The 14,897-nt window shown below is 41.7% G+C and overlaps 1 protein-coding gene across 2 annotated transcripts in view; it reads left to right on the top strand.

Moving 5' to 3' along the window:
• Fam13c (family with sequence similarity 13 member C) overlaps window positions 1–14,897 on the top strand; it is a 100,009-nt gene that overhangs the window by 83,264 nt on the left and 1,848 nt on the right. Inside the window, exons 8-12 of one of the 2 annotated variants that reach the window (XM_004645872.2) lie at window positions 3,227–3,308; window positions 4,733–4,941; window positions 9,526–9,621; window positions 10,903–11,093; window positions 11,780–11,881. In XM_004645872.2, coding sequence (XP_004645929.1) covers window positions 3,227–3,308; window positions 4,733–4,941; window positions 9,526–9,621; window positions 10,903–11,093; window positions 11,780–11,881 — 680 coding nt within the window. Of the gene's footprint in view, window positions 1–3,226; window positions 3,309–4,732; window positions 4,942–9,525; window positions 9,622–10,899; window positions 11,094–11,779; window positions 11,882–14,897 lie in introns of both variants that reach the window. The other variant, XM_004645875.2, reaches the window with a different exon arrangement.

Here is a 14,897-nt window from a genome sequence, read left to right as displayed (position 1 = left end):
TGAGTCATAGTTTGTCCATCTGTAAAGTGGAGGTAAAATCTGTAATGATTTAAATTTGAATGTGCTAAACAAGAGAGTGAGGGTATTGCTTAATTCAGTGTTTGGCTGAATAACTTTTAATCTAGTTAAAAAGTTGAGCAATATTTGAATAGGCTGTTCCATGGCTATCTCTGCTTTGTTGAAAAATGTAAGGGAGTTTTCTACCCCACAGACCCTGCATTATTTCTTTCACGTGTAACAGCCACCCGTTTGGGAAAAGAATTTCAGTTCATCTGGCACTTACTGCCTTTGTACAGAGAGCATTTAAAGCTAGAGCAGAAAGACAAAGGCAGACAGAGAGACAAACAGACCAACAGACACACACTTACATGCTCAGATGCAGAAAGACAAATATAGGGACAAGGAGGGTAAAGAGGTTCCCGTTTCCTGCTGCTTCCATGTGCTTCTGAGTCCTTGATGCAAACAGAACCTTACATATCCCCGGAGCCTGGGCTTCTCCTGGCCTGCTCTGTCCAGGTTCCAGGAAGTGTTCAGAGATGTGACATGTCAGTGGGCTTTAATCAGTTGCTCCGTGTAAGGTTTTCCCTTCTTGGCAGCTTGACCGTGGACTTAATAGCACCCACTGCTCATGTCTGAAGCCAAGCTCCTGCTGGGACTCTGTGCCTTTCTGTGTCTCTGTACTTCTTTCGAATGTAAACATTTTATGTCCACATCTCCAACTGCTTATCCTCTACAACTGACATTTGATTACTGGATTACTGTGCTCATGTGCTTAGAAATGTCTGCCTCAGTCAGATGTCTGCTTTCAGTTGGAATCAGAAAAGGTTAGAATTTAAAAAGATCAGCTCGTCTTTTTTTTTTTTTTTTTTTTTTCATATCAGACAAGCGAAGACAATGAGGCCCATAGAATGGAAGTGAATGATCTAGAACCACACAGCAAAGAATTAGTGTGGTTAAGACAACTTGGATCTTTTCATTACCACTGTAGAAGTGTTTCTAACATGTCTTAGGAACCGTCTTTGGCAGGCTAAAAATCTACTCCCCTGGTATCTTCAGTTATGTGGTTTAGGTGCCCCATACCAACTGCACTAAAGAAACCTAACTATACAAATTCTGACTATACAAATATTAATTCAAAGTATTTCATTCAAAATTAAAAGACTTGAAGGTTTCCAGGTTGTATATGAAAACTTTCACCTGACTTGACAACTTCCATCCATGCAAGCTTAATTTAATCTTGTTTAAAAGCTCTCTTAAGCATAAAGAAATAAAAAGTTCATTTCTGAAACTGTTTTCAGGATATAAATTACTTTGTCAGAAAATCCAGCCTTAAATTTCTGTGAAATCCTCTGTGCAGTGATTAAAGCTCATTTCTCTGTTAGTCACTAGCTGAGAGTTTGAAGTTCTTTTTAAATTTTCCTTTTTTAAACCATATTAAAAAATAGATTTAGCTGTGTGGAACCGATCTAGTAAATCACTATTCAGCAGGAAGTGTTCTTAGATTGGAGTGGAAAATTCTGAGGAATCTGAGAAAACACATGCAAAATACTGGTCTCCCACATAACCAGACTGCAACCCGAAGCCAGGGAGTCAGCACAGCACACCATGCTAGCAGAAGGTAGGTAGGAGCAGACCAAGTTATCTTTGAGAGGGGTGCGCAGACCTAGCCATGCCCACTGTCCATGGTTCTGAAATAAGGGCTGCTCATGGAAACCATGGGCTGCTGTCCAACCTTCCCTACAAATCTTTTTTTTTTTTTTTATCTTGATTTAAAAATGTGTAGTTTTTACGCTGAAATGCAAGTACTGCTTTTTCCTTCAAACATAAACGTATTTTTCATCTTCGTATGTCCCCCATTCATGTTACATAGGTTTAGTGGAACCTCCCAAAAACATTAGAGGCCCCTATTTTTAGTCACTAAAAACACAAGTACTGAAGGGTGTTTTGTTTGTGACAGTGCCATCTTGAGCATTACTGTAAGTTTTCCTATATACCCTACTAGTCACCATCAGTGTTGAACCTGCATTAAACTACTGCGTCCCTCCTGGTCTGTAGGAATAGCAGGTGGCTATACTCTCTCCTAATCTTTCTGCAGAAAGTCCACTTCTTTGTCAATGAATAGGCGCAGTGTCACATGCATGTAATGGCAGTCATTGGCAGGCTTATGCCGGAGGACTGTTTGAGGCCAGTCTGGGAAATGTAGCAAAACTGCATTTTGAAGAAAAGGGTGAAGATCAACGGAAAGATGCATGGTAGACGCATATCTTCTAAAATTAATAAGCATTCTTCTTGCCATATCCAGGCTGTGACTAGCTTGCTGGGAACATCCGTGCCCCTTCACATGTACTCACTGATGAACACACAGTCATAATTCCTTTGAAGGTCTGGTGGTAATGCTGTTTGAACTACTTCTGCTAGTGAAAATTAAAACAGTAACAGTAATATATGTAATCCTTGGGAACAATTCAACAGTGGTTAGTGTGTACCTGGAACTATTTTCTAGTGCTTCATAGATACTAATCCTTTGTAGCAACCCTGTGAGGGTACTACTCTTATGATTTTCACATAGTAGGTAAAATTCAGAGAAGCTAAATAATTTGCTCAAGGTCACACTCATGTGATGGTTTCATTTTAATTCTATCTATAGTAGTAATATGTTGAATCTATGAACAATGAAAGGATTTGAAATCTGTTGTCACCTTGACAGACTGTCGACTTCTGAGCACTCCTGCCAGGTTTTGGAGACACTGAGGTCTCCTTTCTTCAGCTCAGACAGTGTGGATAATAGGAGCTATTATCCAGGTTTTTTTTTTAATGTTATCGGCAGGCCATGTTCTTGATCCATGTGTGAGAGCCCGTGGTGGGAAGCACTGGGTTGCATTAGCACTGCTCTGAGAGCAGGGTGTGGGGTGTGGATGGCCTGATGGGGAGACTGAGGTCAGTTGGTAGGGGTGCTGGCATGGTTGGGGCTATATGAAAACACTGGGTGACCAAGAATATTTGGGAATAATGCCCATGATGAGGATAAGACAGTGGAGAAGATCAACCATAGCTAATGTTTTCCAGAAGTAACTCTGTCAGTGTGTCTGTAGGTCTCTCCCAGAATTGTGTGTTCTTCAACTATCTGTGTGGCTTGCTATTTAAAAATTGTATTTTTCCTTTTCTTTCCCTCCCTTACCCTTCCTACTCTTCCTTCCTTTTCCATTTCCCCCTCCCTCCTTGGTAGCCTTCACATGGTGACAAGACTTCTAATCCTGAAGTCCTGAAGTGGATGAATGATTTGGCTAAAGGTCGTAAACAGCTCAAAGGTAAATGCCACTGAAAGGTCTCTTTTCCCAGAAAAGATTCAGTTAAAATAGTAGAATCTGTTCTGCCCTGGGCATTCTGACTTTGACTCATTTCCTCCATGCCCTCCTACACTCAATTTCCTGCTTAGACTGGGGCCACACTTGACACAAGTGGCTGCGGCTCACTTTCCTTATCCAGGCGCTCCTTATAAACCTCCGTCCAGGGAGACTGAGAGCGCCCCACCCCCATGCAGTGATTCAACCCGGGGACATTTCAGCCTGTGAATCCGCAGCCTTCCGGTTGGGTCTGCAGATGCTGGGAACACAAGGGGCCTGAGAATCGTTGACTTCACAGACCCCACTGCATCGGTGAGGGCGAGTACAGCTAGCGGGCAAGGTTACCTCACTTGGAGGTGGGAAGCGAGGTATAAATCTTGTTTCTCCTGCGTCTCAGGCTAGTTCTTGTCTTCTTCTGTCCCTGCCTGGAGATGGTGGTGTATTAAGTAACTGTAGCTACATTTTAAAGGATAGTCATTATTTATGATAAAATTATTGTCTTCTTCTATCCACACTCTAATTTCCATACTCGGAGACATGGGGATTTTCCCAACTTTCTGGAAGGATAATGATTAACAATGAGAAAGGAATATTAACTAGAATATTAATTCAGTGGCATTAAAATGTAATGATGTGGTGCATTTATAAAATATACAGTGTTTAAATATCAGGCCAGAGTCTAGCTAGAAAAAAAAATCAAAGAAAATGAGCTATGCAATTGAGAAATCAATATAAATGGCCTCATTCAAACAACCAGTCCTCTAGCTCTTTCTGATATGTAATTCACTGACAAGTCCCAAGTGGGTTTTAAAATTTTAATTATCTAAGTTTACATAAACCACATTGCAATAAGGTAATTTCTAGATTTTAAAAGCCGACAGATAAAACTGAAATCTGTCAAGTTGGGGGATGGTGTGTTCCTGCTCCCTTTTCCCACCGTCCTGTATTTGCTTAGGTGCCTGCATGTAGCATGCCTTCCAGAAGTGGTGTATTTCCACATGGGGCTCTTGATAGACTCATAGCTTTGAAAACTTACATCAATAAATCTTTGTCTAGGATGTCAGGTGCTACCATAGGCTACAGGTATAAACTGTGGTCAGTATCAGCTGCCTTCCTCCAGATCTCATCCACTGAAACCCAGAGTTCCTGCTGTGCATGCTCTTCCCCCTCCAGGGGGACCCTGGTCTCTAGTCCCCCATTTGCATACCTTATTGGGTACTTATCGCATGGTGGTGCTTTGGAGCCTGCCCTTGCCCAATGGAAAGTCATTATCAGCATTATTCATTTCTACCAACTTGGATTTAGTGGAGAGAATTCCTCAGAGGCTCTGTTTTCATTAAGTCTAGCGAGCCCTTTCTGCCCTTGGTAATTCATAGTGTTTCTCTTAGAACTAAAGCTGAAGCTGTCAGAAGAACAAGGGAGCACTCCCAAAGGCCTGCTGAGGCACCTGCCCTGTGAGCAACCAACAGTCCCAAGGGAGAATGGGAAGCCGCAAGCGACAGGCCTAGAGCCCGTGTCCTTTGGAGAGACTTCAGATGCTGGGTTGACATGCCTGATGGAGAAGAGAGAGTACTTCCCTGCCCAGGAGGAGCCTAAGGTACTCACCATATTGCCACAGGCCCCCCCCCCCCCGGGCCAGTGAGACCATGCTGTCTGTCAGCCATTGGAGCACTTTGCCACCACGTAAACAGCCCTAGAGAAGGGGCTCCACGCTTCAGCCAGGTGTGCTTCTGGTGGGCGAACAGCCCTGACCTGTGGCATGGTCTCATGGTTCCATGCTGCAAAGCTGTTTCCAGTGTGGCATGTTTATAGAAATCAAATAGCAAAGACACAAAGATACAGCATGTCCATTTGTTCCCCAGTTTTCTGTTCCTCTGTAGTTTTCAGTGTCAGTAAATGGACTCCGCCTTCGAGGGTTCTTTATCCCATCCAACACTTAACATGTTCTTTGAGTTTTAACCAAACTGCTACCTGCTTTACGTAACCAAAATGCTGTTTGCTTTTAGTATATCCATCTCCAGTGCTGTATGATAATCACGCCAGCCACTTCATTGCCCCTTCGCTATGCTTTGGCCCATGATTTAATCACACAGTAATCAAAGATCTTTTGATGTGAGTTAGCTCATATCACTTTTCTGCTTATAGCAATTTAGCAACACTTCTCTGTGCAGCCTGAAAGGTTCTATGTGATACATCCCAATCTAACTTTTGATTTTGTCTCACACCATTCAGTATTCCTCAGATCTAAGAACTCCAAGTACACAGAACACTCTTCCTTCTTTCGAGCCAGTCAGGCATGCAGTCTGTCTGCAGTGCTTGTTGCTGTGGTACTGCGGACCTGCCAATTTTGTTCATGGGCCTTTCCAATCACCTTCCTGAAGAAGGAAATTTTCCTTTTGTTTTCTACAATTTCATCTGTTTAATTTCCTTCCTAGTGCTTATTGCAATCTCTAGTCATTTTGTTATTTCTTTCTTTTTTTTTTTTTTTAAATGCATTTGGTACAGGGTCTCACTATACAGCTAGGTCTCCTAGTGATCCTCCTGCTTTCAGCCTCCCCAGTAACTAGGATTACAGGTGCGTGCTACCAGGCCTGGCCTTGGTGGCCAGCTCAGTGCGCCCGGGGGCAGCGCTGGTGCAGCATGTAGTGCCAGGCATCGAACCCTGGTTGCTGTGCTTGTGTAAGCAGGTGCTTAGTCTGCTAAGCTATCTCACCAGCCCTTGTATCCTAACTCCCAGGAGGGCATGATTTCTATAGCAGTGACCCAATCATCACTTCTTTGTTTTATGCCCCGCATCTTCTTGCAATCCAGCAATTGTTCACCAGCCAGCAGGCAGCACCCATATTGTCACAATGGCTATGTAAGTATTGTTTGTATCTTATCTGTGAGTGAACTAAATCTCAGCAATGAGTTCAACTTGCTGCCTCAGGTCTGGGCAAAGTGGGGTGGGAGCTGTCTTTCTGAGGAACATATAAGTAACAGTCAGGGTTGGATGGAAGTCCCTGGGTCCTTTACAAGTCATCCTTATGTAAATGACAATTATTATTATTTTCAGTGAGCAAGTATCTGATATCCCTTCAGCTAAACCTAGAAGCTCTATAAATGTTAGAGTCCTTTAAACAGAGAACATCTGTAGTAGAGCATGTATGCTTCAGTGTACTAAGCTGCAGTACTGTTTCTGGAGTACTTACCACAGTCAGCCATGAGGTGAAGCCAGAGGGGACTGCAGGGGCCACAGCAGAAGGGAGGGAAGCACTGCGCATGTTCCAGGCAGCCAGTCCTGCTCCTGCTCCCTGTGCACACTGAGATCTCCTCAGATCCCATAACTTTACCCCCGATTGACAGATGACTGGCATGTGAGAACTCCAAGTCCTGCTGGACGTTCAAGTATTACAGCTTCTATTCTGAAGAATGATTTTTCAGGAAACACTTTTTCTGCTGCTTTCTGAAACTTTTGCATCCATGTTTAGTCAGGCTCCACACTAAAGCTGATAAATATTACGAAGCATTGCCTCTTCCTTTTATCTGGGAATGTTTTTAGAGATAATCACTTCTGCTACAGGGAAGTGCTGGTACACTGGAAACAAGCAAATGCCCTCGCCTTCATAATTCTACATGCTACTGTATGCAAGATGTATCTAACTTTTTATTTTTGTTATGGAAATGGAGAAAACCAAGTTGAGTAGCCCAAAACAGCCAGGGAGAGCCAGCCACAGTAGGAATGGGTTATCCTATTTTCAAAGTCAGTATAACAGATAAACCCCAAAAGTTATTGATTTCTATTTCCTGTTCTTGACTTTTCTTTTCTGGTACTGGGGATTGAACCCAGAGCCTTCAAGTAAAACTGAGAGGAGATTAAAGAAGATAGAACTTAAAAAAATATAATGTGAAATGATTTGCTCATGGCTTGACAACTTCCCCATGGAAAACCTCCTGGTCCCCTGTCCTAGGTCATCTGAATGACCAAGGCCTGGCATAATAGCCAGAAAACACCTGCACTTTAGAACAGAATGGCTACTGCACGGTCAGTACAAGTACTTCTGGGTCCTGGTCAGAAAGTTGTTTCGGGAGAAAACTGCCATAGCCCAGCACTTTCACAATGTGCTTATTTTCCTTTCTCCCTGCAGAGCTGATGCCATGTATTCTGAGTAAACCACAGGAACTTATAAATAAAGTCGTACCCTCTAATCATCCCTTGTGTGAACTGTCTCTTAAGGACAGAAGTAAAACTGATGTTCTGTCCTCTGTGCAGTGTGTGGTAGGGAACCATTGCTCTTCAGGGTCAGAGATCCACTCCCAGCAGTTTCTCTGTTCAAGGAACACATCTGGGCCGATCACTGAGTCTTCATGCTTTTCTTTGGAGACTGTGCTTTCATAAGGATCCTAAGAGGAAATTCGTGGCACCGAGCAAAATGCAAGCACGGCATTGTCCCTATGTCCCATTTTAGCCTAGATCTGGGGAAGATTCGCTTCTAAAATGGAAGCCATCACCTAACCTCCCTTTTGGTCACCCTTCTTTATCCTTTAGAGTTAGTTCTAGTTTTTTTGGAATCTAAGGAATATACTAAACACAAAAATCAAATTTGTAAAGAGAAACCAATAATAATTAAGGGCATCATTTTCTGAAGTTTTTTCTATGAAATATAAGTCCCAATGAGATTTTGAAGAACAAATACATTATTTCAATGTTTTCTGAGCTTTGAGTTTTCTCTTCCATGCCTATTAAGATTCTATGGGATACATTTTGATAAGATTTGTTTTTCATGGCAAGATGTGTCCTGATATTGAACTGTTTAAGGAATAATTGGGCTAGAAAATTCAAAGTAAGTTCTAGCTATGATTTAGCCTATTTTAAGTGGCTTTATGTTTATATATACTATATTTAAGTGGCTTTTACAGATAGATAACTTTCTACTGAAAATAAAATTAAAGAGCCTTAGGTAATACATTATTATATCACACACACACACACATTAGAATACATTTTGCCTATAAACTTATGTTGGTCAATTGGTAATAGAGATGGGGATATGTAGGGTTCTGGGAGCACTTTTAAAGTATATGATATGGTTTGGTCCTCCAGAAATTTTTAATATAACAGTTAATTTGTGAGAGGGAATTTCAGAGAAGACAGAGGTCGGCGTGGTACAGAACGGTGTGCGGTTCAGGTAGCAGTGGAGCAGCGCGAGTGTGTCGGGCAGGCTTAGTGCTTGCTCGCAACATTGTCTTTTCCCTCAGGAGTCTCTGGGGACTGTGTGGAAGGCAGAGCTATTTAGTGTTCTTGGGTGTGTGTACTCTGAAAAGATACTTGGGTGATGTTATGAACTATTTCTACCCTTCCATTCCCACTACCTGCTGAGTGCAAACCACTGGCCTATCATTAGAGTGACAATGTTTATAGGAAGTATGTAGCAAACTAATGCAGGCTACACAGCAGTACTGTGGGGAGAAAAATCAAAGGCAAGAAGAGGAGTTCAGTCCCTTTGGATAGGAAGGTAGATAAGGGGACAAACAGACACTTATATGCACCGTGTGACCTACTGATAACAGTGTTTGGGAACGAGCAGAGGGGCACAAAACATATCAGTGCACTAGAGGTTACCCAGTTCTTCTTTTAGTTTACAGGAACTTAGAAGAATGAACTGAGATAACTACCTTTGGAACTTTGTAATTTTAACCTCTTCTGTCTGGTAGGAAATGGAGGATTCAGGAATGGTAAACGTTTTGCACAAAGTAACACTTTATATCCCAGCAGCCACATCCGTCAGCATGTAATCCAGTCGGATGATGCTGGAGACCTGTACACAGTTGGTGTCTGTGACTATGCCGTGAGATTTCAGATCAAATAAGGACTTTGGAAGAAAAAGTAACAGACTATGATCACTCATTGGTTTAAAAATGCTCAAAGGAGAGCATCTTAAGCTTTACAGAATCCTCCAGAAGGCCTTACGACTCGCTTTCCTGACTTGGAGCTGTCATTTAGGGAATATTTCCTAGAAAAACTGGCACATCTAGTACACACAGTACCATCTGCGTTTCCTTTTTCCAATTACTGTTGCATATGTTAGTACTATAATCCTTCATCTGGAGGCTCCAAAACCTTTTTGTTGCCTGCTGAGAACACCGACACGTTTTCATTTTTGCCTGAGAAAGGAACAACAATGTACTTCATGTTTTTCAGGTAACCAAGCAGGACAAGAACCTCATAAAGCCCCTTTATGATCGATACAGAATTATCAAGCAAATCTTGTCAACGCCTTCTCTTATACCAACAATTGTAAGTCAGGATAATTGCATGAGATGGTAACCTGCTTTGTACTGATGTTGAGTTAGCATGTTAACAGCATGAGAGTTATAAAATAACCATCCTGGGCATGTATATCACTAACAACACCAGTTGTTATTTCAAAAAGTGGAAGTCTGGCCATTCTGAGGCTCCATAACTGGCAATGAGAAGCCCACTGTGAAACACAAATACATTGGAAACCAGTTTTAAAATACGCTTTTAGTACCCACTGAGGAGAAGAATGATGGGTCGCAGTTTGGTCTCATCTAACTTATAAAGGAGAAGCACAGACCAGCTAGGTAAACAGAACCTCTTGATTTTGTGTATGTTGATTTTTCTCACTAAGAAAACTGACAGTATTTTGCTATTATTTACCATATTTTAAGTGGCTTTATCTTATATATCTGATATTTAAGTGGCTTTTACATATAAATAACTTTCTACTGAAAATAAAAATGATGTGATGTAACATTTGCTTTCGGTATCATGACCACACTGTACAAACTATGAATAGATTTATTCCACTAGAAAATAGGAATACTGAGATGGGGCAAGTTACTTTTAATACAGACTGATTGGGAATATAGGACTAGGAAAATAATGTAGACCCTTTTCCATCAGTATCAAAATGGCCAGCTAAGATAGCAATATAGAAATGAATAAATATTAAATGTAAATTGAATATCTTAGTAAATGTACACTTAAATATTTTCAAAGACATTAAAGGAATAATAAATTCATAGTCTTTCAATTTTTCCAATAAGAAAGCATAATTTAAAGTAGAATGCAGTTTTCAGATTTCCTAGCAAGCAAATCATTTGGTTGTAGTGATGGTTAGAGCACATTAAGATGTAACCCACTCTGCTTGGGCTCCAAAGAGCCTTCCTTTGAATCGCTCCATCTCAGAACTATCCTCCATGTCTAAAGCCCCGCACTGGGCCCTCACTGGGGTATTCTGCATGACACATCTTGGAGGCCACAGCGTTGGAACGTGGGAGGGGGGAAAGGCTGGGCGTGCGCCGCGTGCCAGGGAGCGTGGCCAGCACTCTGGCTCAGACTGCATGTCTTTGCTCATTGACTTCTTTAGTTCTTCCAAATACAACTGAGATAGCAGCCCTGTTCCTTCCATGCTGGTTCTCAAGAGGCACTTGAGCATCTTACTGGTTTGCATGTACCTACTTACGGTCTTCTGCCCTACTTTTTACTTTTTTGTCCTTCTCAAGAGGTACATGGCATTTTGTGATTTGGCTTAACTGTGCTTCTGATAAGCAGGAGGAAGAGGACTCCGATGAAGACTGCCCACAGGGAAGCCAACACCCATTACCAGACCCGGGCTCTCGCCTTCCTGTTGGCGATCACCTCACCTACTCTGAGGCCGAGCCTGTGAGGGCCCTGATGCCAGATGAGAAGAAGGAAGTGAAGCAGCCAGCTCTCTCCATGTCCAACCTCCACGAGGCCACCATGTGAGGGGGGGCCTGAGTGCAGATGCTCTTTTGAACTCCAGGAGTTAGAAAGGTCTGGGGTACCCTGTGGTTAGAACAGCTGTTACTCAGATGATGGTCACTGCTCTGAAGCAGTCATTCCTAACTTGTGAAATTAATGGACTCCTCTTTAAGAAAATGCCTACGTATCATTTCTTAGTTCAGAGAGTTTTTGAAACCATATACCAATTCTCAAAAAGGGCAAAATTTGTAGTCATATCTACTTTTTTAGGGTATTATTCTCATCTCAAGGATTTTGCCAATCTTCCATTCTGTGGGCTGAAGGCAGATTCTCCATTGATACTTTCTTCCTTTTGTGTCTCGCATTTAATCTGTCGTTACACACTGCTGCATACGCCTTCAGGGTGTCTGGCTGCACTTGCTCCCATGTGCTCCTGTGGCCACCCCCTTCCTTTCCTTAAAATGGCCTTGGTCCATTTACTTCCTCTCTGTCCTGTTCTCCTTTCCTGTGACATTGTTTCTGTCAAGTAACTTCCCGTCTTTAGGGTTGGACTTCTGGTCAGGCTCTGTTAGCCATCCCCACTCAAGAGGCTTTTGTGAGCAGAATACTGGCCAATCTCAGTATACCTTTTTTGAACAGATAAATCAGTTTATGATCTCACCATTGTGCTACTACTCATTACTGACAGATCTCTTACCCGATACAGGCCTGTACTTCTTGACCATCTCCGAGAAACTAGGGCTGACAAGAAGAGGCTAAGGAAAGCCCTCAGAGAATTTGAAGAACAGTTTTTTAAACAAACAGGAAGGTGAGTGTGGGTCAGGATTTCTTAAGCTTCTAATTCCTTTTTTTTTTTTTTATTTTAGGGAAGGGTCTACAGGGTGTTCAGAGTCTCACAACTAGATTGGACTTGTAGTGATCCACCTGTTTACAGCCTCCCAAGAGCTGAGATGACAGGTGGGCACCACCATGCCCAGTCTCAACTGCCCTCTCAGTGCACCCTGGCGGTGGGGCTAGCACAGCAGGCCCAGGGACTGAACCCCAGGTCCCTGTTCCTGCTTGCAGGTACTTTAATCCACTGAGCTATTTGGCTGGCCTTATGCTTCTAATTCCTAAAGAACTACTGTTCAGAATGTGCTGTGATGTTTTAGCAGGGACAATGGCTTTACAAAAGATATAAATTATGTCCATACTGGCTTAGACTCAGGATTTGTCCGATATAACATTCTGATAATGCTGTTATTAGAAATATTATATGGGAGACTGTTGTTACAAAGTGTAATATCAATCTTTAAGAAATAAGGGATGTACTCTAAATAACCCTAACTTTTCATAATAAATCTGAAAGTACTGCTGAATTTATTTAAGCTCTTAAAAAATGACTTTTTAAATATATATAACTTGTTTTTAACTTAGTTAACACACTGTTCACTACTTTTAAAATAATAATTTTTCCTTTAATTATCTCCTTTAAACTTCAGGATCTGGCCCTAATTATTTTATTTCAGGATTTGGTCAAAAGTTCATGGCTATTCTTCCTCTCTCTTCAATGTTTAGCTGTATCTTCTATTTGTCCTTTAATTTTCTGTGTCAACTCAAATCCCCTTACACATTCCATTAGTTTCTGCTAATTTTTAGTGCATCATCAACAAAATTATATAATCAAGAAATAAGGGTTGTTGAGCCTTTTCTCAAGACAGCGAGTCAAATCACTTAGCTGTCTTGAGCATGAGTTTCTGCTGCTAAGAGATGAAGTGATTAGACTCCTGGGACAATCTGAGAAGCTACAGCTGCAATGTGGGACATTCACCTTAAATTTTTTTTGGAAGGATATAATTTTCTCAAAGTAACAAAGTTATTAAGTAGCCAAGATGAGACAAAGCTCTTGGATTTTAGAGCATAAGCATTAATCACTAACACATGGCTGGGTCCTTGGTGCTGCACCCCACCTAAGGATTTGCCTTTCCTGATTTGCCTTCAGTTTAGCAGTATAAGTGTTGCCCTGCTGGGGAGGAATTGTTTTCTAAAGGTCACTGAAAACATTTACTCCCTTCTTAGTCCTTGGCAGATTTCTCATTTCAGTTCACCAGAGCTATTCATTAGGAGTGGACCTAGTAAGTGAGAAGTGAGAAGCTGTTTGTTTATTTATTTTTGGTACCAAGAATCAAACCTAGAACTTTGGGGCCAGGAAGATAGCTCAGTGAACTAAAGAGCCTACTTAGGCAAGCTTAGGAAGTTCAGGTACCACAGCTCGATCACTGGTACCACAGGCCACGCCAGCCTTGCCCCCAGGGCAGACTGAGCTGGCCAGAGTCTGGGCGTAGTGGTGCATGCCTGTAATTCCAGTACTGGGGAGGCTGAAAATAGGTGGATCACTACAAGTTTGAGCTTCGTAATGAGAACCTGTAACAACCAAATACATTTAAAAAACAGTAAAAAAAAAAAAAAATCTAAAACAATGATTTATAAGGCTAGCCAGATAGCTCAGCAGACTAAAGTGCCTGCTTAGGCAGAGCACAATGGCTGGAGTTTGATTCCTGGCCTTCAGTGCCAGCCCCATCACCGGGGCGTGCTGAGATGGTGACTGAGATGGGGCGTGTTGGCACATGCCTGTAATCCCAGTGCTTGGGATGCTGAAAACAGGAGAATCACTAGAGTCCAATCTATGTAGTGAGACCCTATACTAAATACATAAAATAAAATAAAAAATAAAATAAACCTAGAACTTCGTGCTTGTCAGGCACATGTTGCACCACTGAGCTAAATCCCTGGCCCATGAGAAGCTCTACCTGGAATCTCCATTTTCAGTTTGCTACAAACCCAACTTATTTACATTTTTTTGATAAATAATCTAGTGGGAGGCAGCATATTAAATGTAGACAATTTGTTTTCTTTTACCATATGTTTTCATTTTACAAAACATTTGTGGCTCTTTACCTGCAAAGCCTTCTTTAGCATACTGACTTTGTGCCGTGTGCCAGTATGTGCGACTTACATTAAATCTCCTCCTATCCGCAGCTTTAAGTTGAAGGTATTCTATGAAAACATCTCATTCAAGGAGCTTCTGACGTAGGGAGCTATTTTCAGTATTCTAAATCTAGTCATTGCATGTAAGAAATAGTCACTTTAAGATGTGCATATATTATTTTCATAACTTTGAGTTCCCTAGGTAAGTTTATATTTTGAACTGTTTTTGACAGCTTGTTGGGAGGTTCTAACGAGGGAACACAGCTACCTGTATACCCTTGCCTGAGACAGTGGTCCTGCTCCATTGGGGGTGGTTGTCCTCTTTCAGCACGCTGCTTTGGGAGGGATGCACATGGAGTGGGGGGATACCTGCCCAGCCAGCCAGATCAGCAGAAGCAACCCTGGTGCTCAATGGGGTGAAGATGTCATGGCCAGATCGCCTTCACATCCTTCATCTATTTTGAACCCCAGAGACTTACCCTATAAACCTAAGGAGGTTAATTATGTTCTACATATAGCATTCTATTACACTGTGATTTCTAAACCTACTTCAGATATTCCTGTAAGTACTTGGTAAGGTTGTGTGCCCTCTTGTGGTGATACATTTCATTTAAATGAGAAAATAAAGATTTATTATAACTAAAAGCAAATTGTTGAATGGCTAGGACTTATGGACTCTAATCTTGATTTCCTAACACATTTTACTGGGACTATCCATAAGGTAAAATGACCCTGCAAATGGATTACTAAAACTTTTAAGACACTGTTAATGTTCCTGATAACATACAGTATGCAGTAGTTAGGCTGCATTGGTATGGAAATGTATACAATGTTCTATGTCTAGTCTTAGTAAAATT

Source organism: Octodon degus, unplaced genomic scaffold (assembly GCF_000260255.1).
Source record: "Octodon degus isolate 3935 unplaced genomic scaffold, OctDeg1.0 scaffold00240, whole genome shotgun sequence".
Taxonomy (NCBI): Eukaryota; Metazoa; Chordata; class Mammalia; order Rodentia; family Octodontidae; genus Octodon; species Octodon degus.
This window is presented reverse-complemented; position numbering and strand designations above follow the sequence as displayed.